Genomic DNA, 22,589 nt, shown 5'->3' with positions numbered 1-22,589 from the left:
TTCCCCATTATCGTGATATGCGAGCCAAACTTGTCAGCTCCCATCAGACGGTCCGGTTATGAGTGCTCTATATCCTCTACGCACGGAGAGTGCAGCAAGATTGTTGTGTTATACGCCGTGACTTGACTTATGTGCATCAGTCAGTGCCTCCTTACGAAGTAAATCAATATGTTTGCTGTACAGTGAAGAAGAAAAAGCTCACGTTCACAATTCTTGGAGCCTACTTATCTCCAACAAGTCGCCTGGATTGTGAGCGTTTACAGGAAATTTTGGACAACGACTCCACAGCCGTGGGTGATCACTGGCGACTTTAATGCCCACCATTACCTATGGGGAAGCTCCAAAGTGAACTCTGGAGGCAGAACATTGGTGTCCTTTGCCTCTGAACGCGAACTTTGCCTGTCAAATGATAGAAGCCCCACTTATCTGCGTGGATCAGTGTATAGTAGCTGCTTGGATCTTACCTTCGTTTCACGTTCGTTTTCGAGAAGAGTGCACTGGTTTTCAGATTTAGAAACGCGAGGTAGCGACCACATCCCAACTTATCTGAAGATTGAAGGTCCGACTAGCTCCAAGTCCCCCGGAGCCGTCCAGTGCACCGATTGGCCTAAATACAAAATAATCATGGAAGACTGCTGTCGTTACGGTACCTCCTACAACCTAGAGGGCGCAATAAAGGATGCCATACAAACAACCACGCATTCGGTTTTGAAAAGTTCTGCCCGCACCAATTTCCACATCGAACTCGAGAAACTTCGAGCAATTCGCCGTCGTGCGGAACGAAGATGTAGACGCACGAAGTCCACTCATGACTTGAGATTGGCTAGACGAACACAATAGAAAATACAGCGTCACATGAACAAGCTGGCTTCCCGATAATGGGTATCCTTTTGCGAGTCCCTGGATCCGCGAAAACCTTGATCGCTTATATGGAGGACTGTTCGTGGTCTTGGCACAACTTTTGGTCAGCGCCACCGGTTTAAATCTCTGGCACTACATCTACAATGTAGAGAAATTGACGTCGCTGAATCTTTCTGCAGAAAGATTGCTGGCGAGGCAAACTCCGATGGAACGGGAACGCTCGACCACCCACTGTTCTCACGCAATCCCCGCAGGCAGTGCCCGTTTTCTATGGAAGAACTAGAAGCTGCGCTGGCTTTGTGCAGGAGTTCTTCAGCGCCAGGACCTGACGGGATTACGTACCGTGTCCTGTGTAACCTAGGAGTCCAAGCTAAGAAGGCACTCTTGCTCCTATACAACGACTCCTGGCAGATGGGTACGGTTCCGCAGGAATGGAAGTCAAGTCGCCTCATTCCACTTCTCAAAGCTGGCAAGTCGCCTTTGGACATTTCCTCATACCGTCCAATCGCACTTGCCAGTTGTGTCGAAAAACAATGGAAAGAATGATTTTAACACGTCTGGAATGGTACTTAGAGTACTATGAAATCTACCCAGACGCTATGACCGGATTCAGGCGTGGCAGTTCGTCAACAGACAACGTTGTTGACTTGGTAACATTTGCGCAACACCAGAAGGCCTGTAAATGACTATCTGCTGCTCTGTTTCTAGACGTTAAAGGGGCTTACGATAATGTCACCCATGACGCCATCCTTGGCGCGTTAGAAGCAGTAGGACTTGGTGGTAAGATATATATGTGGGTGTGCAGCTACTTACAGAGAAGATCATTCTACGTGCACACAGAAAATGGCCCGACAACCGAGCATTACGGTAGCCGAGGAGTGCCTCAAGGCGAAGTGCTTAGCTCGACGCTTTTCAATCTAACCTTTATTGGATTAGCTGACAACCTGCCAAGCACCGTACGACTTTACATCTATACGGACGACATCTGCATTTGGGCATCAGGTGTAACACGACTTCAGCTTCGCGCTCGGCTCCAGATGGCAGCCACAATGACATCTTGCTACCTTCGTCAACAAGGACTTGAAATTTAATGTGAAAAGTGCGCAATGGTGGCATTCACCAGGAAGCCAATGTCTGCTTACGGAATATGAATAATGGACAACCTATACCATACAGCAGAAGTCACTGGTTCCTGGGAGTCGTAATTGACAGAGACCTGTCTTGGACTCCGCATGTGAATTACGTGAAAAAGCGGCTGACTGGTATCTGTCACCTGTTCAGGTTCCTTGCAGGAAAAAGTTGGGGAGTATCCATACATGGTATGTTACAGCTGTACATGGTGTTGTTCGTTGGATTCCTGCAGTACAGCCTGCCTGCAATATCCAACACCTGCAAGATGCAGTGCGTCAACGGCTGAAACCATGACCATTGCCCAGGATTACCAAATCACGACGCACATTACCGTTGAGACAATGCGTACGCATCTCAGACACTATGCTAGGACCCCTTAACACCACCTGGCGCGCCTCACTACTGAAAGGACCTGCTCGACATTTAGCGCTATTGTCAGTGCACATCGTGCATCGTTTACTTCAGGGTACGCACCTGCGGCCAAGCCAGTGTTTCCTCCGTGGTATTTGAGCCGTCCACAAGTACATATAACGATTCCAGGACTACAGAAGAAGTCAGATGTACCGGCCCCTGCTCCAAAACAACTGAGCTTACTCCTCTTGCAAGAAAAGTACAGCAACCACGTGCACATCTATGCCGATGGATCGACTACGTCGTCCAGTTCTGGTGGTGCGGTGGTTATACTAACGCGAGGAATAACACTGCGGTGCAAGACATCGCATGTCATGACTTCAACGGCGGCAGAACTAACGGCTCTGCGTCGTGCACTAGAATTGATTGATTCTGAAAGACCTACAAAATGGGCTGTGTTTTCAGACTCAAAACCGGCATTACAGTGCATGCAGTCAGTTCTCCGACGCGGCTGTCATGAACAGTTCACATACGAAACCGTGAAACTTCACCATCACGTTGCATTTCAATGGGTACCTGGTCATTGTGGAATCAGTGGCAATGATTCCGCAGACAACGCTGCTCGCACATCACACCAAGAAGAGCTCAGCGTTCCAATTCCCCTTTCGAGGACAGACGCTGCAAGGTAGCTTCGACACCTGGCACGCTGTCTCTCACTGACCGAGTGGAACTCGCCAAACTTACGACTTACACGACTGCATCAATTAAACCCCTCACTGCAACTCCGACCTCCATTCGGACTTCCTCGATGTGAAGCTTCGCTTCTCTGTCTCCTTTGGTTAGGAGTTGCCTTCACAAACGCATACTCTACATTAATTGGAGCGACCGACAGTGCAGCATGCGAGGTCAGCGGCACCGACGAAACTATTGACCAACTGATGTGCCACTGTCCACGATATGCCCCAGAAAGACAAGAACTTGCTAATGCGCTAAAAAAAACTGGACAATCGGACGCTTTCCGTGTAGGTGCGGCGGGAACACCGCGCCCCCATCGCTCGTCGGCCCATAAAGCGGTGAAGGCACTTTTGTGCTTCTTGAGGACGATGGGCTTGTGTCAACGTCCGTGACTATTAGTGCAATAACACACGCGTCAGCGAACTAACCGCTAATTTCCCTTCTTTCCTACCCTCCTCTCTCTCCCTGTCATCTTTGTGTTCCCTCTTCCCATTCCCCCTGCGTAGGGTAGCCAACCGGACGTTATTGTGGTTAACCTCCCTGCCTTCTGCCTTTCTCTTGCTTCCCTCCTTCCTCCTTCACATGATAAAGAAGTCCACAATGCTTTACTTACGCAGTATATTGCTTTCGCACGGTTGGTGAAAGCAACAGACGGAACACAGCGCTAACAACTGAGTGTTTATTGGACGAGAGCAGATATATATATATATATATATATATATATATATATATAGCCATAGAAAAGGAATGTACAAGGAAGACACACAAAGAAGTCAACCTAGTAAGTTCAACTGATACAGGCGCCTCACGCGACAAACACTCAATTCTTAGCGCTGTGTCCCGTCTGTTTCAAGTTTTGCCGTCTGTGTGCTTTTGCGCTACTGTGTAAATAATGTCATACCAACTAGCCCACCAGTCTGTCTTTTTGAATCCGCAATGCTACCCGACCATGATTACCCTGAAAAGATGAGCGACTCTCGGCTAGTCTTCTGCGTGACAGGGTAAATACCCTGTAGTCTGTGTGCAAGAAATGTTTTGACGAGCTCCTTGTTGCCACTGGCAAAGCCATCGAACAGGTGGCGATGTTCACCAAGTTCTGCGTCAATGGGGACCTCGTTCACCCTTCGGAGCAGCTCTTCTCATTTGTATAGACGCCCCTGAAACCAGTGTTTTTGATGTGGTTCAGTTACAACGAGCTGCACAGTGACAGCTTGGAAGAGCTTGTCAACTGTCTGCACAAAAACGACGTCATATTGAGCTGTGAAGCAACAAAATGACATACACCGACCAAAATAAAAGCTAAAAAATAATAAAAACTGAGTAAAAGACGTTTCGGCTTCGCTACAGAAGCCTTGTTCACAATGGTGTGAAGGAAAATTCGTTTCCGCTTATGTACTCTTGAGCACGTGACGCAAACAGCGCGTGTACGACGGGGGGAGGGTTCGCTCACTTCGATTGAGCGTGTGACGTGTTTTTTGTATCTCCAACGACTCTAGATAGAGACGTGATTTAAATGTTTCTTTCTTGGCCGATAATTCTTGACTTTTCCCAGTCAATCTTGTGGCCTGTTGCATCCGTATGTTCGGCAAGGGCATTCGAAACTGTTCGTTTCTTTTCGACATCGTTCTGATGCTGCCGCAGTCTCTGTTTGAAGTTGCCCGATTCACCGATGTATGCGTAGTCGCAATCTGCGCATGGTATCTTGTAGACCACGCCAGGAAACGATTCTCTCGGAAGTTTGTCCTTACCGCCCACGAGTGCATGCCTCAGCTTACACACAGGCACGTGTGCAACCTCAACGTCATAAGTGCGCAGCACACGAGACAAGGCCTCGCTTATCCCAGGAACGTAGGGTATTTCAGCACGTTTTCTTGGTCGGGGATTAGCCGGTCGGACGGAATCAGAAAGGCGGTGTTCCACAGCATTAAAAAACGACGTGGGATAGCCGCTTGCCGAGAGATCGCCACGCACGCGGTCCAAGTCTGTGAAAGGCCTTCTGCTTCGGTGCAAATGCGGTTCGCACGGTTGAACAGGGAGGCAACAACCGACCTTTTGTGAGCGTCCGTATGAACAGAATGAAAGTTTAGGTAGCGGCCAGTGTGAGTTTCCTTTCGGTATGCGCTAAACGAAAGCGCTCCATCGCATCTGTTGCCAAGCACGTCCAAAAATGGGAGACTATTGTCGACCTCCGTTTCTACTGTGAATTGGATGGCCTTTTCCTGACTGTTTCGGTGCGCAGTGAACGAAGTCAAAGCGCTGCGCCGAATTACGCAGAAACAGTCGTCCACATAGCGCAGGAAAACTCTTGGCCTGGGACTGAAGGAAGCGAGCGCACGATTTTCCAGCCATTATATCGTCAGATTGGCCGCAGTCACTGAGACGGAGGCACCCATTGCCGTTCCGTGGACTTGCCTGTAGAAGACCTTGTCGAAGCAGAAGTACGTGTTTCTAAGGCAAAAGCAGAGGAGCCTCTTGTGGTCAGGCAAGAATTATCAAGAATTATCGGCCAAGAAAGAAACTTGAAATCACGTCTCTATCTAGAGTGGTTGGAGATACAAAAAACACGTCACACGCTCAATCGAAGTGAGGGAACCCTCCCCCCGTCGTACACGCGCTGTTTGCGTCACGTGCTCAAGAGTACATAAGCTGAAACGAATTTTCCTTCACACCATTGTGAACAAGGCTTCTGTATCGAAGCCGAAACGTCTTTTACTCAGTTTTTATTATTTTTTAGCTTTTATTTTGGTCGGTGTCTGTCATTTTGTTGCTTCATGTTTCATCCCGACCAGACGGGCTTCCGTCGAACCCTTGATTTCATATTGTGCTGTGCACCGCATGGTCCCAGCCTTATCAACCAAGTTACAAAATTATTTTGGTCATCCGTTTTCCCTTCTACACGAAGGCACTCAACAAAGAGAGAGTCTTCCCGTGAAAAGAAGAAGCACCTGAAGCTCAGTCGCGTCACTTAACAGAGAATAACTTAAGGCTGACAACGTTCTGTTTGAACTGTTTGTGAACAATTTAAAACATTTTTTTTCTCGTGAGAAAACAAGCACCAGCTCAGGTGCGTCGCGTAGCAAAAAATAATCGATGACGGAGAATGGTTTGTTTTAAACGAATTGTGAGCTACTCTTCAAAAGTTAGTTGTTTGCGTAAACAGTGCGTCAAAAAATAAATGCTTGCCTCCAAGTTACCACTGGGAATTTCCTTGCTTTGCGTTCGATAAGGTGTCAGCCGGAGTAAATCGTCTAAAGCAAGCTACATTCTTCTATCGACGAGCACTCAATCGAATTGTTACCTTGGCGCATTTCAATTACGAAAGGGCTACTCTATCGCCAGTTGCCGCCATGCACGGGCGAGAATATATATTACGAAGCTTTCATTTTTTGTTATTGCATATTCGACTGCGCGATCGCATTCCATGCAGCGCCCTTGCACTGCAGCTGCTAGCCGCCGTCGCGGCCGACGTGTAAGCGTGTGTCAGCGCCACCTGGCGGTTTCCTCCCAAAGGGGCACGCGCGAGCCGGCGCGTTCAACACACTTCCCCATTCTAGCCACTGTAGCTAGGTGTGACGTCCTTCGGGCACGAAGAGTAGTTCAGCGCTTCTCCCCATCATGACCAGTGTTGCGAGGCTTGGCTATATAAAGCCAAATTGAGCTACAGGAAAAACATTTTTGGCGTCGACTTGGACGAGTTGGCTATGTGGCGATATTTGGGCTACTGAAAATCTGCGACTTGGCTTTGTTTGGACTATAAGTGGCACCCTAATCCACGCTCCAGAGCTGGCTCTGATCGGGTTGAAGCAAATCTGGAGGGCTATGTTATAGCTGGCTGAGCCGGGTGCGTGGCTGTGCGTGTGTGCGGGCGTGAAATGACCCCCCCCCCCTCCCCTTTCCTTCTCTCTCTGCACCGTTGTCTGAGCCGGTGGCTTTGATCTTTGATGCACTTAAACTTACACCCTGCTTGACCGTTAGGCACCCGATCCCCGGGCATTGGGATGAACCTGGGAGTAGTGGGTTTTTCACAGTACACAGAACAGTACAAAGTACACAGTTTCACAGAACTTAACCCACCGTGTTCGCTTAGCTTGTGAGGTGTCCCGCTGCTGGCTCGAGGACGCGGGTTTGATTCTCGGCCACAGCGGCCGCATGTAGATCAAGGCGAAATACAGAAACAACCGTGTACTTAGATTTAGGTGTACGTTAAACAACCCGAGATGGCGAAAATTAAACTGGAGTCCACCACTGCGTCATGCCTCCTCATAATATCCTGGTTGTGGCACGTAAAACCACACAAATCATTAGGCAGTTAGACAGTATTAGATAGGGGCCTCAACGGTTTTGGGGCCCCAAAGAAATAGCGTCGAAGCCACTGCGCATGCGCAACACGCAAACTGTCTTTGGGTTTTGCGTCGGGCACGCTAATTCATCGATTTAGCGTGAGCCCCAAAAGCTGCCCCAAAAGCTTTTGTCAACAAACATGACGGCGCCCTCAAAGCGACGGTTCTAACCTAGCACCAAACTGGGCTCTATTCGTGGTAACGCGCGAAGTTCGTAAGCTAGGAGAAGTGAATTGCGGTGATCGCTTTCTCTCAATTAATGTATGCAATGAAGATTGATTCATTAGACGCAGCTGATTCGGAATTCAATTGTTGATTTCGTGGCTCGTAGGCCTAACACGGACTGACTTGGTTGGGTGAAGGTCCGTAAAGTGGGTTACTCAAAACTGAGTGCAACAAGTTGCTTGCTGCTGATAGAATAAGTTCTGAATTGTAATTAAACAGCGAAAACACGAAAATCTATATCACTCTTATCATAAAATGGTATGTTTTATTATAATATTTATAACAGATTTTCTTTGACGCCAGTAGTGACGCTGCAAGCGCAACACGCTATCCGAAAACGCCAAACGCCTATTCTAAAGCTGTTCCCTCCTGCATGCCCCAACGCTAACACCCGCAAAGCTCTTTGGGGGCCGCTATTCTATTTGGGGGCCCCTATCCTATTTAGTAGCACATCAACATGGTTTGCCTTTTGACAGTAACCGGCGTTCACAGCAAAACCGCTGTTATCAATTTGTTGTTTACTTTTGCTCTTTCTGCGCCGTCGCGGCTTTTACCATTTCGAGCGAGTTACGATCGGGACGTGCTCGTCGCCCAAAACAACGGCGCACTTGTTACACTGGTGTGCCGTTTTACGAAGTAATCTTTTTACGCTTCGCTTACATCGATTCAGGCAGCGAGTGGCATCTGTTATCCGGCACTTTATTTTAACCCATGTTCTTGCCGTGCTAGAGACCTAAGATTTCGGCCAGGTTGATGTAAATGGACAGTATATAGAGCATATACCAGCTAACTCGGGCCAAGCTAATTGAAAAAGATAACGAGAAAACAGGATAGGACAATGAGACAAATAACACGAGATATCGTAGCGCGAAATGCTTGTTTTAGCTCATAAAAAAGAAGCCGTGAGCCCGTCGCAGATCGCTGGACAGCTGAACTTCTACGCCGTAGGCAGAGATGACGTGAGAGATCGATGATGCTAAACATTATTTTGCGCTCACAACAGCTAAAAAGCAGAGTTCGTAGTTAATATTACTGTAAATATCTGAACATAATAACTTAGTACTATCTGTGAAAAAATAAAAGCACTGATTTCGCCCTCTGCAGCGATTCGCTAGAAGTTAAGTGCTTCCAGGCCCAACCAAAAAGTTTTCTGTGCAAGCATGATGTCGCTGTTGTTGATGTCAAGGGCCGACCGCCGCGGCGGCACGAACATTTTTTTGCGACGTGTTGTGCAAAAAAAGGATTGCCATAGTCGAATGCGAAAACGTATACACAAATAAAACTGCAAATAAAAATGGCTATATTTGGCTACGAAGTTTTTGCACTTTTCTGTGTTTGGCTACATTTAGGCTACAACTTCTCTAGCTTTTGGCTACGCTGACTCGTCGGACCTGGCCACACTGATCATGACGCCAAATTTGCGCTGCGGTCGGAGGTTTGTCGCAGGTGGCGCAGCGTCGTCTGCTGCTGCGGCCGTTTTACAGTAGAAGTTCGGCGCACTTATCCGTGTATTTAAAATGGAAGCTGTCTTTAAGTGACATCAGAGACAGTTGCGAATTTTATGCAATGCATGTCAGGTATTTGAATGACGAAAGTATCATATTTGAGTCGTCCGTCAGCTGCCTCTACCCAGGATCGAGAGGTAATAACCTGTGCTGACAATTCTAAAGATATTTCACGTAAGTCTATTAATAAGGACACTAATTGTGAATCAGAGTAATTGCTTTGCGGAAGTTCTAAGGCGAGAGAGACGAAAATTCGTATTTCTAGACAGCATATATACAGGAGCCCTTAGAGCAGGCGTGTGGCGGCGTCATTCGCGCACGAAGTGTGCTTTCTCGAGACCGCGTCGGAGGATTGTTTTTGTTTTAATGAACGTAGAACGCCGCCGAGTAAATATTAAGAATAAAACAACCAGAGTTTCTAGTGTAATTTCTTTGCACAGTTGTATGTCATTGCACTAGGTAGGTATACGAGAGCAATAAAATTCTGTGTCATCAGTAGACTAGCTGTCCGTTAACTAATGCAAAAGAACTTAAGCCTCTTGATCATCATATACGCATATTTAATCTATTACTCATGCTTCGAGCTCACACTTGCACCAACAACACTACGAAAAAAGCTATGACAGCAAAGAAGGTTTCGGAAGTAAAGCACTGCATCGCAGCGGTCGCAAGACATGTCGTAATTTCATCTGCTTCTTCTTTTACCGTGTGCGTCCTGACACCAATTTCCTGCTCTTTACAAGAAAGTGAAGGCGCGTAATGGAATAAAATATGATAATTTTGCTTGTAAGCTCAAATTTGTGCTGCTCACAGCCGAGCATTCCGGGAGGCTTCAACTGTCGTTACTCTTTGTATTTGCTGCCGTTCTTGCCAGCACATTTTGAAGCTTCCCACTTACTTTAATTCCTTGAAAAGGGACCATTTTGTCAACGTTCGTCAGGAGTACGCTCATTTCCTCAAGTGTGTGCAAAGTCTTGTTCAGTCCCACTGTTCCTTGAACACAGACATTATCGAGAATTTCGCTGCCTCAAAACTGCACAAGGACAACCTTTAGTAGGGTGATGCTGTGGCCATCCTTTGAGCAAACTGAAAACGCCGCAGTTTCTTAGCTATCGTTCTTTGAATGCAGCGTCCATGAACTGTTGGGCAAAGTGCAGACCGTCACATCAATGTTTTCTTGAGTGGTTACAACAGGCGACAATGCACTTCATCAGACTGGAATAAACCACATTTTATGCACGGCCGATTATACACCTTGGATCCAACCTTAAGCCTTCGACTTCCAACAAGACTTCCCCGAAGAGATGCGACCCTTCTGCGTAGGCTATGGTTAGGCGTCGCGTTCACCAATGCCTACGCGTTCCGCATATGGATGGCCGACAGTGCAGCATGTGACAATTGTGGAGACGCGGAAACAATTCGTCATGTTCTTTGTCAGTGCCCACAATACAGTGTGCAGAGACAATCGCTCTCCGTCGTGCTAAACCAGTTCGATGACCAGCCGTTAAGAAAGAATTCTGCAACATCGACGCAACTCCACATCGCATCAGAAGGCCGTGCAAGCGCTCCTGCGGTTCCTGAAGTGCACTGGCCTGTGTGAACGTCTGTGACTGGAACGCCTCCTTTGTTACCAATGCCTGTGTTTTAGGGGCGAAGCTCCTTAGGGTGTGGCCTCCTCTGTAGTATGTAGCAGTCGTCGTCGTCGTAGTAGTCGTCGTCGTCGTCGGTAGCCACGTCTACGTCGTCGTCGTCGTAGTAGTAGTCGTCATCGTAGTAGGTAGCCACGTCTACTTTTATGAAAAAAAAATTTCCGAAAGTTGTGTCTGTAGCGCGGAATCGACCCAGGGACCCCTCGCTTCCGAACGCGCGGCGCTAATCACTACGCCACGAAGCGCACATGGACACACGCACCACGATGACAATAAATACCTAATGTTAACGAAAGACTGCGCGTTTCTAACGCGTTTGTGCTAGCGCGTTACGGCCCGTGTAAGAAGCTGGTGTAAGACGCTGTGGCCTCTCCGCCTTACCCCCGTATTCATAAACGCTCCTCGACTTGAACATGACTTGCCACCGCCTTGGGCAGCGCGTTCGAAACGCGTTGAAGGCGGTGGCAAGTCAAGTTCAAGTCGAGGAGCGTTTATGAATACGGGGGTTATACTCTCTCAGCAGTCATGTGATGGCGTCGGCAAACGCGGTGCACGTTCCGGCATGTGTAAACGGCTGCGTAAGACGCTGTGGCCTCTCCCCCTTACTAAAGAGTACTGCACGTTTCTAACGCGTTTGTGCTAGCGTCCCCTTAAGCGGGAGATGGTGCAATTATAATGAAGGGCGCTGTTATAAAATAGGAATGACGTCACATATGGCGCGTTTCATTGGTGGAAGTCAATCGTTCGATTTAGTGCGGCGAGACTGGGCGAATTACACGGAAGATTCACGGTTTACCGATGATTCCCTCCGGAGCTTCGCCCACTCATCATCATTCACCCCGTGGATATGCGGTGTTTTTTTTCAGTTTTTTTTTTGTTTTATTTTGCTCTCTCTCTTTGCACTCTCTCCAACCCCTTTATCCCCCACCCCAGTGTAGGGTAGCAAACCGGAAACTGATTTCTGGTTAACCTCCCTGCCTTTCCTCTCTCGCTTTCTCTCTCTCTCTCTACAACAGGCGGGTCACAACAACCGCTGCTTTCATTGGTAAGTGATTCGGTGGAAATCTGTCGAAATTCAGGCGCGCTTTCGTTTTTGGCGTATTTTACCGGCCCAAATCCCGTCAAAGTCTTGCTTTTTCTCTTTGCTGGAATTGTCTTTGATAGGTAAGCAGGCGCGCCGGCAAGTATTTATGGAACAGCGTCGCTTGGTCGCGGATATGCTCCCAGAATCTGTACAACCTGCCCGCCCATCACATGAGTGTAGTGACGCTCAACGAACTAGTCCTTAAAAGTGTCCCTCGCACACTACCGAGTGCGGTTGAAGTTTCTTGTCAGCGCGGCGAAGTGCACACTCGATTTTTGAACAGTTCTGGGTCACGCGGCGTCGCAAAAAGTGATATCTGTCGAAGCGACAGACCTTCGACAGCAGTGCCATTCCTGCTGTCATGACGCGGAGAAGCAGTGAACTACGCCCGGTCGGCACGCCTAACAGTCTAGCCACCGTAGAGAGAGTTAGCTCGTGAACGGGCCCGTTGTTTCTCTCATTACTGTCGCGAAAAAACAGGTGGCGCAACTTGTACGCGAAAAATACACACTGAGACAAACGCACATAGGTAGCATCAGCAACGAGGCAATGCGCAGAACTGCTGCTGATGCCGTCCGCGTTTCCCAGCGTTTGCACCGAACGCGCGCGGTGTCCGTGACTGCAGCCGATGCCTCTGGCGGCGGCTCGGCAGGTTTCGACCAGAGAACTGTACACTCGTCGAGTAGCGTCGGAAGTCGCTGCCTCTTGTAGCGTCGGAACGTTTCAATATAAGTTCGTGTTGTAGATCTGTGTTTATTTGTATTTACGCAATTGCATCACGTGCAACTTATGCACATCTAACACTCGTAACACTCAGTGTAACTAACATAGCTTCGCTGTTCGACCGTCTTCACGGAGTGGAAGGGCTCTGATTTTTTTTTGTGTGTACATCAAGCAAATATGCGTGCGTCACGCAAGCGTGCACAGCACGTCAGCCGCAAGACGACTGGTGACGAGGTTGGTATGATAATGACAGCTTCAGATACCTGATTATCGGTATTAGTAATAAAGAATGGTAAAGCTTTATAAAAAATATTTGCAATTCTGGTTACAATGTCTCGAACCTCTTTTTAATTTCCCTTTTGTGCCGCATTTCTTTTTCTGTACCGTTGGATGCAGGGGCGTAGCCAGAAATGTTTTTCGGGGGGGGGGGGGGGGGGGGTTCGCCGGCCCGAGCGGGGGAGGGCAATAGTCTGCTTTCCGCTATGTGACGTGTTCGATAATAAATATCGGTAGTTTAAGCAGACTCTATACATGTATATCAAAACATGGGACGCCCCCCCCCCCCCCCCCCCTTCGCGTGTGCTTGTGAAGAAATTAAGTAAAACGTAAAGTAAGCTCAGGATAATACAGTAAGTACGACAGCTACAGTGGGCGTTTGGAGCAACGGTCTCTCATCGCGCCAATCAATGGACCGGTCTTCGAAAACGCATCATTCAGACGACCCGACCGATCAGAGAAGACATCATTAATTGTTAATCTCCGTTAAGGGTAGATGGCGTCGTCCTCGCCGGGGCGAAGTGCGTTTCACAAGTCAAGGACGGCTATGCGCGTGAAAATGCACGTGTGACCAGGCTATATGCCTACTCCCATGCAATAGCCTGTTCGCTGCGTCTTTGCGCTAGAAAACTTAAATACGCGCAAAAACGTGTAAGGCCTTTTTTTTATTTTCGAAGCTTTCGTCGCCCTGCTCCCTCATACGAGAGGGTTGCATTTTCCTGCGGCAAGTGCATGGACCGCTGTGTCTCCCGCTGTGTGCGAGCGTGCAGCCGGCATTTGCCTTTACGTCAACAGATTCAGAATTGTACAGAAAATTTCACCACACAGTATAGATATGGCATGTGTACGCATTTTAAGTAGTGCGTGCAACTCATTTCTGCTTCACTTACGCCGGTGCAAACAGGAAGCCGCCTTGTACCTCACAGAATCCCGACTGATTGGTGTACTAGTGATGCAGGAATGAACTCCGGTCTTCTTCAGCGCATAGTGCACATAATCAATTTCTCAGGACGCGTGAACTCCGACGAGAACTGTCGGCGCCTGCAACAAGAGTTTACTTACGCTGTACTGCGCACAGCAGTAATCCATGCTTGTCGGCTGTCTGTTTCGTGCATTCTGTTGCGAGTCAGTGGAATTTCACTGCTGGCATCAACCCCTTCGTGTGTACATTGCTGGTTTGGGATTCCACAACACAACAGCAACTACCAGGCTTCCGTAATTGCTGGTTTGGGATTCAACAACACAACAGTAACTACCAGCCTTCCGTAGGGACGCAATCGCATACAAGAGACGTTTCGAGCGCAGACTAAGGCTACGTTCACACTTGGGAAGCGGCAAGCGGGCGGAAAGGCCAAAGCAGCCAGAAGATTTTTTCCACGCATGTCCAAGTTGTTCACATTTGTTTTGCTACCGCCTCGGCCGCAGCTGCCGCTTTCGTCCACATCCATCTAGTCTGCGTACGTTTGTCGGCGTGGTGGCGCTCATTATCGCATTTAGAGCGGTATGTTCATTCTTTGACCCACCCGTCATCAAATGTGATCATCTTGCGCAACTTCGCGTGTCATCTGCGACCTTCGGTAAATTCCCCGTTGGCGTTCCGTAATTCTCCTCACACGGGCGCGGTAGCGCTGAGTCACAGGTTGGTGCCTAATCGTGATTATATTTCTTTAATGGATTTTATTTACAAGTTGTAATAACATTTTATCATTTCGTATTATTGTCGGCGCCTCCAGGACACCAAAGCGGCAACGGGAACACGAAAGCTAAAACCCGGGCTGGCCCTTGTGTTGGGGCTCGCCGAAGCCTGCGCGTCCTACGTTAGACCCACGCTCCCAATCTATCGTCGCGACGAGAAAAGCACCCCGCGACTTCTGCAACATACCGTGCACGTGCGAGGAGAATTATGGAGCGCCAACGAGGAATCTGCTTAACTATTGTCTTCCATGGAAGTGGAAGAAGAAATGGCTTTTATACTTCTACCTACTTGTTTTCTAGAAATGGACAATGAATAAACGGAAGACGCGGACACCTCGGAAACAGCTGGTGATGGGTTTGCCTGGCTTTGCTAAAGTGTTAAAAGTTGGGTCACGCCAAGGCTTCATTACCGCACCTCCGGTCGCGCGACATTGAATACTATGGCGAGTATTGCTGACAGTACGTTTTAGTACCACTCTTGTCGTAGAGCAAGGGGTGGTTCTTGATCGCGTCGATCAGCATTGCAGCCTACACTTTTGGTGCCATGTTCAATTTTACGACCGGTTGTTTACATGGTAGTGTAGCTTCCAGTGAAGCAGAACGACTTTCCGCCGCGTTTCCGCTTCGCCATGGCGAAAAAATCGGCCCGAGACCGATTTGGCTCGCAGCCTGTTTTTCTGCCTGTTTTGCCGCCTAGGCGGGCAGGATTTTTGCAAGATTTTGCCGCTTCCTCCAGCTTCGAGACCAAGTGTGAACGTAGCCTAAGATCCTGCGCGAGCGCGGCCTAACCGGCACCTGAAGGGTAGCGGCGGAAATGTATACCGGAAATTTAGACCACCTGGGGTCTTTATCGTGCACCTAAATCTAAACGGGCCTCGAGCATTTTCGCCTTTATCTAAAATGCGGCTGCCGCATTTGTTGCTGCAGAATGCGGCCGCCACATTCTCGCCCAAAACCTCACAGAATGTGAAAGCCTTGACAAACACCGTGACAGTTTTTTTTACCATATGCAGACATGATTCGCTGTAAATTACCAACCCAAACGGAAGCACCGAGGAATGAAATTGTGATAGTAGCACCGGTTTCTTGAATTATGTCCGCGCGAAGCAACGAGAAATAAGGGTGGGTAAGGGGGAGGGGGGGGTTGCGCAACAAATTTCGGGAGGGGTTTGAACCCCCCCAACGCCCCCCCCCCCCCTGGCTACGCCCCTGGTTGGATGTTACCGATATTTCGCAACAAAAACCTGTATAGCGTAAATAAACATTTGCTAAACTCGCGGACAACTTTCTGTGGCAATGAAGGGAAAGGTACAGGCGCGTGGATGCTGCACATGTTTTACCGCACCAAGTAGTCCGTCGGCATTTGACAGTGCTTTTGGTTGCTTGGAACAGACGCTGAATCGACGCAGCTTCCACGTGCGACGGTTTAGCGTTTGCCCAGACGCGGAAGAGAAAAGCCGCCAAATGAGCAAACTTTTACTTTCACTGGTGTGCTCTGTCTTATTTAACTGTTGCTAATAAACTGCTTATGTTTTCTCTTCCCCAGCCTAAACCAATGTGGATTAAAACGCGGGACTCTTTTCAGAAGCGCTCTCGCTTGTGCGCGCTTTGCCTCCGTAGCTTCCCCTTCATTGCCACAGAAAGTTGTCCGCGAGTATACATATGTGCACGAAGAGCCTTAATTGTGCGCGGGTAAATGTACTTATTAAATATAGACCTTTGTATATGTATACATGTGAATATGCTTTGTACTTCTGTGACCTATTTTTGTGTTTGTATTTGCTTTAACTGATGCTAAGGAAAGGGGAAGAATCCCGTCAAGGTGCTTTTATGCAGCTTTTAGATGCGAAGCATCTTAAGCTCGGGGCTATGTCACTCCCTCCATCCCTCCGCCGTGCGGCGTCCACACCCCTACTGCGCATGCGCATCCCCCTCCCCCTCCTCTCCTTGTCTCATCTCCTCTCCTCTCGGCATTCCTCCACTCCTCTCCTACGCTCCTTTCATCTCCCGATTGCGCAGTGAATGGCAACACCAGCGGCTCCGCGTGCGATAATGCGAATCAGCTTAGGTTAGAGGCGCGACGGTAGGCGCCCCAGAGGCACCGGCAACAGTCACCAATGCCGCGCGCGTTCGGTGCGAACGCGGGCAAAACGCCGACGGCGTCGACAACAGTTCTGCGCGTGGCTGGTGCTGCTGCATGTCCAAGTTTATACAGCTGCAAAAACTACCTTGAGTTGACCCCACGGCTGCTTCGCATACTACTCAGGGTTCCCGTACGGGAAGATGGTGTAATTTTTTTGTTCCTTGACCTTGCAATTTTTTTCTATGCTTTTTCTTCTTTGTAAGGAAAGGAGGGAAAATTTGAAAATATAGTTGAAGTTGAAACGGTACAGCCTCTTTTGTTGTGACTTGGGCCGATCGCAAAGACGGTGCAGTATAAGACAGCGTCTTAAAGTGATAGCAGTCGCGGAAAATAATGAGAAAGGCTAGCACACTCTTACTTGTATACGCATATTCTTTATATGTGACGTGACGCAGGCGAAACACGGTGGAGAGATATGTTATTGCTAGTGCGTTTCATTTCCGAGTCTGTCTAGATTTGTAGAGCCGAGTCTTGGGAGCATGTGCGCCCGTCCTATGCAGTGTAGCGCACACACCAGACATTGGAACGCACTAGCTCGCACGAGAGAAGTATTCCTGTCGTTATGGCTTATATGTTAGAGCACCGGACTGCTACCTAGGCTGGCTTAGGCTAAATGCCACTATATAATACTTAGGTACTTTTATTGAACATTGCCCGTAATTGAGCGACACAGGAAGCTGCCTGCCGAAAAAGTGCCTGGAATGAGCCAAGCAATACTTCGCAATAAATGTGGAGGCCAACGTAGCCCCCACAATTTATACAGTGCTGTGGAGAATCGTACTTCTATATACTGAGCCGACAATGTGTTTCTGTCTATTCGAGAACAGTATATTTTTCCTCCTTTAACTTCTCATATCTGCGGCTTCCCCTCCTCTCGAAAAACACTTAGACGAGATATGTTTCATTTTACTGTACCACTAATAATCGGCAAGAGTAGGTTATATCAGTCTGTTTCACCCGCCGTGTAGGCTCAATGGCAATGAAGTTCTAGTTATGAGCACGATGTGCCGTGCTCTATTACCGGCTGGGGTGGCGGCGTCATATATAGAAGGAAACTCAAAAGTGCTCTTGTACTTTGATTTGGGCGCTTGCTAAAAGGACCCTAAAGGTCTAAAGACCCTAAAGTCTATGTGGAGTGTTGAAATACCATTCCAGAAATATTTCAGTAGTTGTTTCGGGCCAAGGAAATACTTTTTTAAAGGGAAAAATGTCTCTGGAAGCTTCGCATACCTTAAGCACCATTGAAATCACCCGTCCCCGAGCTGGGACTGGTGGCGTTGAATACGCCATCGCCACCCTTTACAGCCGTCGATGAGTGAAACAGCGCCCTATAGAGGGCGCTAGGGTTTTCTCCGCGAAATTTAAGAGTCTGATAACGGACAAACCGAGCCAAGACGCAGCTTTGGATTGCCGGTGCAGCTGCTCTTGGTCAAGTGCTGTGGACCGTTGGGGAATCCCGCGACATCACGTGGACGTGGCATTCTATGCTACTTGTAGTTTATGTGAATTTCACGAGCCAGCAAAACGAGCGGAGCACTACGAGATCACGAAACTACTGAAACGCGAAAGAGCGGGCAGCGCAGATTGAAGAAAACAAAACTTTTCGACCTTTCCGACCGCCCGCGTCCGTTGTCAAGGGTAACGTCAATGATTTCTTTTTCTAAATATCAAATGGAACTGAAGTGGCATTTTCCCCGTCTTATAATGTAATACAATGATCTTATTTATTACGAGTGGTTGAGTATAATGACATAATTATAATAATGAGTGCCTTCGTCATCGGTATAGTACTTGAATATCTCAGGGGAATCTTTAATCGTGTCCTGCACTTACCTCAATTTATCGAATACTAAAGCTCTGCTTGCGATAACATTGAACTCCTTAGACGTACTCGAACAATGATCTAGCGCTTTAGCTTGACTTAATATTTGCCGTTAGTGTCCCTTTAAGGAACCTGAGGTGGACCGACGGTTATACCGAGGCCCTCCACTACAGTGTTTCTGCGCAGTCCAATAAATAAGTATTTACTGCTTAATTCATTAGCATGTTTCAAGTGTACCGCATGTAAACCTTGTTAAAGGTATTTTAGATAGGAAACAGGAAAACTCCCTCAGCGCCTGTGTTGAAATGAACGGATAGGGAACTTAGAGACACGCGTTTGCTTTATATTACAAAATGCGAAATTTGATCAAAATTAATTGTCAAAACCACTAGCACACTTCCTAGAGGTATATAAAAGATTTTTCTTAATTTAATATCTTGGTTTAAAATTTTTAGGCAAGTCTAATTTCCACACATTTCTACCGTATGAAATAGCAGGCTAAATACAGGGATGTGGAGCCAACAGCAAACGTTATGTAGTGAAACTTGGATCATATCTAAAATATCGTAACAAGGTGGTTCGAGCTAAGTAAAATAACTTAACAAAAAAATTGCATGTGAGGAAATCAAATAGCAGTTGCTTCAATGCGGTAGTTTCCGCAACTAAACTTCAAGAAAGGTGCATTATTCTAGAATGTCTACAATTATTGGATACATGGTGCCAGCAGATATATTTTCTGGAAACAATACTTGATAGACCCGAATGCATTTTATCAAAGCAGAAATTTATACTCTGCTGGTTATGAATGACCGCCACCACAAACTATTTCTTTCACAGGTAGACACATCTTCTATCCAAGAGAGCCTGTACCACGACACACATCACCAATCCTCTCTACGAATACGAGAGCAAGACGGCTTCGTGCAAGTCGTAAGTATTTTGTTCAATATTAGCATCTTTACAGAAATAACAAATTAGGACCACTTATTGAGTTGGATATGAAACGACTCGGCACGCTCGTGGGGTAAATCAGCCTATTTTACCGAGAAAGCCCTCTACTTGCCCTTTCATTGATGTTTTTGCCCGGTACCGATGCACTGGTAAAGTACAGCAGGTATCTGGCCTTTGCTTACAATAGAATATTCTAGACCACATAGTGTGCTTTCATCTGCAGCTGTTGAAAAAATGCATAGAAGGAAACTTGTGCCCGAATTGACGAAGTCAGAGCGCTCTTGGTTTGCAAATATCTAGTCTAATATAACCCACGATGGCGGGAAAGATCACTCTTGGTTGACGCCTTTATATGGATGCACCATATACCAAATTTATTTATTTTATTTATTTTACATAATTTCAAGGCCTGTATGCGCTACAGAAAGGAGTGGTACATACACAGAAAAATAATGCAGAACAATGAATAAAAGATTTGTTAGATGGTATGGAAAACAGCAGTCTTGAACCTCGATGCGTCTGTATATTGGCGACCGATGCGAGAAGGTGGTTCCTGTCATTGCACGTGTGAGGTAAGAACTAGTAATAGTACGCATTCGTGCGAAAGGATGGCACGAAAACTTTACGAAGGTGATCTTTCCAGGATGAAAAGTAAGAAGGAGGTGTTAGAAGTTTCTCTTTTAATACCGGGTTGTGGTAAATCTTATAGAAAAGGACAGAGGAGACTGTACGCATGAAGTACTGAAAGATCCGGTATGTTACGGGTTTGCTTCATGAGTGTAACGCTATCATGACGAGAGTGATTAGATACAATGAAGCGGGATGCGCGGTTCTGAATGGCTTCGAGGGAGAGGGTTAGTGATGCTTGTAGAGGATCCCAGATGGCCGAGGCATATTCTAATTTTGATCGAACAAGTGTTTTGTAGAGCGTCAGTTTTAAAGATGCATGAACGGCGTAAGTTTCTGCGCAGGTGGCCTAGCGTGCGACTAGCGTTAGAAGCCATACGAGTATATTCAACGTGCTTGCGCCTAGATAGATCGTGAGTCATGTAAAGGGAGAGATACTTCTGAAAATTACCTTGACAGAGAGGACACCTATTCAGAAAATACATGCGTGCGTCAGTATTGTTAGTGCGGCGTGATATGCGCATATAATTACATTTATTCAAGTTTAGTATCATGTTCCTTGCATTGCACCATATGGATAAATTGTTAAGGTCTTCTTGTAATCTAGTGGACTCGGCGGGGTCACTCACCTTATGATATATTACACAGTCATCAGCAAATAGGTTAATTGAAGACGATTTCATGCAGTCAGGGAGGTCGTTATTATAAATTAGAAAAAGCAGAGGCCCGAAGACGGATCCCTGCGGGACCCCTGATGCAACCGATAGCAGAGGAAGCGTTATTAGCAGTTACGCACCGGGTTCCATTGGAAAGAAAGTCCCTAATCCCAGCTAATATTAAAGTATCAATGTTACACTAATCGACTTTAAGCTTTAGTAGATCGTGCGTTACGGTATCAAAGGCCTCAGCATAGTCCAAGAAAATACAGTCAACGTCAAAGTAATTGTCAGATGCAGCAAAAGGATCATTAGTAAAGCAATCTGGTTGGGTTTCGCACGAGTCCATTTTTCTGAAGCCATGTGTGACAGGAATGAAAGAATGAATTGTTCTCCGAAAAGTCAACAAGGTGAGACTAAATAATGTGTTCCAAAAGTTTGCATGAGATGCTTGTAAATGAAATGGGACGGTAGTTCTCGGGAGCATGCGCATTGCCTGACTTTGGGACTGGAACCACTTTTCCTTTTTTCCACTGCACGCGGGAGCAAAGAACACTGCAACGGCTGAGCAAAAATTTTAGAAAGAATAACAGATGAAAACACTTCAGTGCACTTTATTATTTTCTAATTAACACTATCAGGCCAACTGGCAGACGATATCTCCAGATCATTGATTAGCCGGCTAATACCGAATCAGTATGTTATTATGTGATCAAAATGTGAGAATATTTTAGACTGGCTGCACCCCTGGTACGTTCTTCATTCGATGATTTTATCGGTTTCGATTTAAAGATTATATAAACCTTATTGTCGGTTACGGTGAAATATCAGGCCACATTATTTTACTGAGATTAACACGAACGCTTTCTGAACGGCATTGCTTGTATTTTCAATGACATTGTCTGAACTTGTTGTGGTAGGTACATCACTGCACAAACTTCACCCAACCCTCTCGGCGACAGTAGTCGGAACATATTCATTATTGTTATCTATTTCGCTTTCTGCATTGATATTAATTCGCCTAATAAAAACAGAAACCCTACGTGTAGCTTGTCTTCACCTACGTCTAGTACGGTTGGCCTGGGCACCTGGCCACAAAGGTTGGTTTCAAGTATATTAGACTCTCCTTAATTTTACGCTTGCGGGGCCGCAAAATTCGGTCCAATTATACAAACGGTAGACTCAAGAAACGGTATCAAAATGAACGTACTCAACCATAGTTTTATTGCTTGACTAGGTCTATAACTGACTTTTGGTTTCTTGCTCTTGAACTGCGACGTAACTGGTCTTATGCCAACAGCGCCGATATCTTTAAACACTTGCTCAGTATCACGCGACAGGAAAGAAACAGCAACGAAGGGAGCATCGGCGACAAATATAAAGATAAATTTATATAAAACAGCTTCACCAGGTGCGGAAGCAGTAGCATCGGCGGCTGAATTTCTCGTGTATTACAGCGAAGCTGCGATAGCATCCCCGGATTCTTTCGCGTCCGTCGACAGAAATCTATCATCATGAATGGCTCATACCCTTGTAAGCAGAGCAAAAATGCAAAGGCTCATAGCGCCGAAAGGCAGAGGCTACACGCACTCAGCAAAGTGCAGCGAACAGTGCACACCTTCTTTGGAATCACGCATAAAGCCTGCAGAACAGCATACGTTTCAATAAAGAACAAGCTCAAAAAAGCATCCCATCCACATAATTGATTATAATGCACTCGTGATAGCATTTCGAAGCACGTAGCGCTCCCTGCGTACGTTTCCCGGTAAAGATTACTGTTCACAAGCTGCCGTGGCGAAGCCAGCTTGGGACTTG

General features: G+C 47.0%; 1 protein-coding gene across 8 annotated transcripts in view; it reads left to right on the top strand.

Annotated features, from left to right (window-relative positions):
• The window catches only part of LOC119444336 (venom metalloproteinase antarease-like TtrivMP_A), a 1,295,510-nt gene that overhangs the window by 193,221 nt on the left and 1,079,700 nt on the right, over positions 1-22,589 (top strand). For 6 of the 8 annotated variants that reach the window (XM_049663289.1, XM_049663288.1, XM_049663285.1 and 3 more), the window contains exon 3: positions 19,378-19,470. The exons of the other annotated variants lie outside the window; for them this stretch is intronic. In XM_049663289.1, coding sequence (XP_049519246.1) covers positions 19,378-19,470 — 93 coding nt within the window. The remainder of the gene's footprint in view (positions 1-19,377; positions 19,471-22,589) is intronic. 8 annotated transcript variants of the gene reach the window in all.

Source organism: Dermacentor silvarum, chromosome 3 (assembly GCF_013339745.2).
Source record: "Dermacentor silvarum isolate Dsil-2018 chromosome 3, BIME_Dsil_1.4, whole genome shotgun sequence".
Taxonomy (NCBI): domain Eukaryota; kingdom Metazoa; phylum Arthropoda; class Arachnida; order Ixodida; family Ixodidae; genus Dermacentor; species Dermacentor silvarum.
Note: the sequence above shows the minus strand (reverse complement) of the source record. Positions and strands in the feature narration are given on the sequence as shown.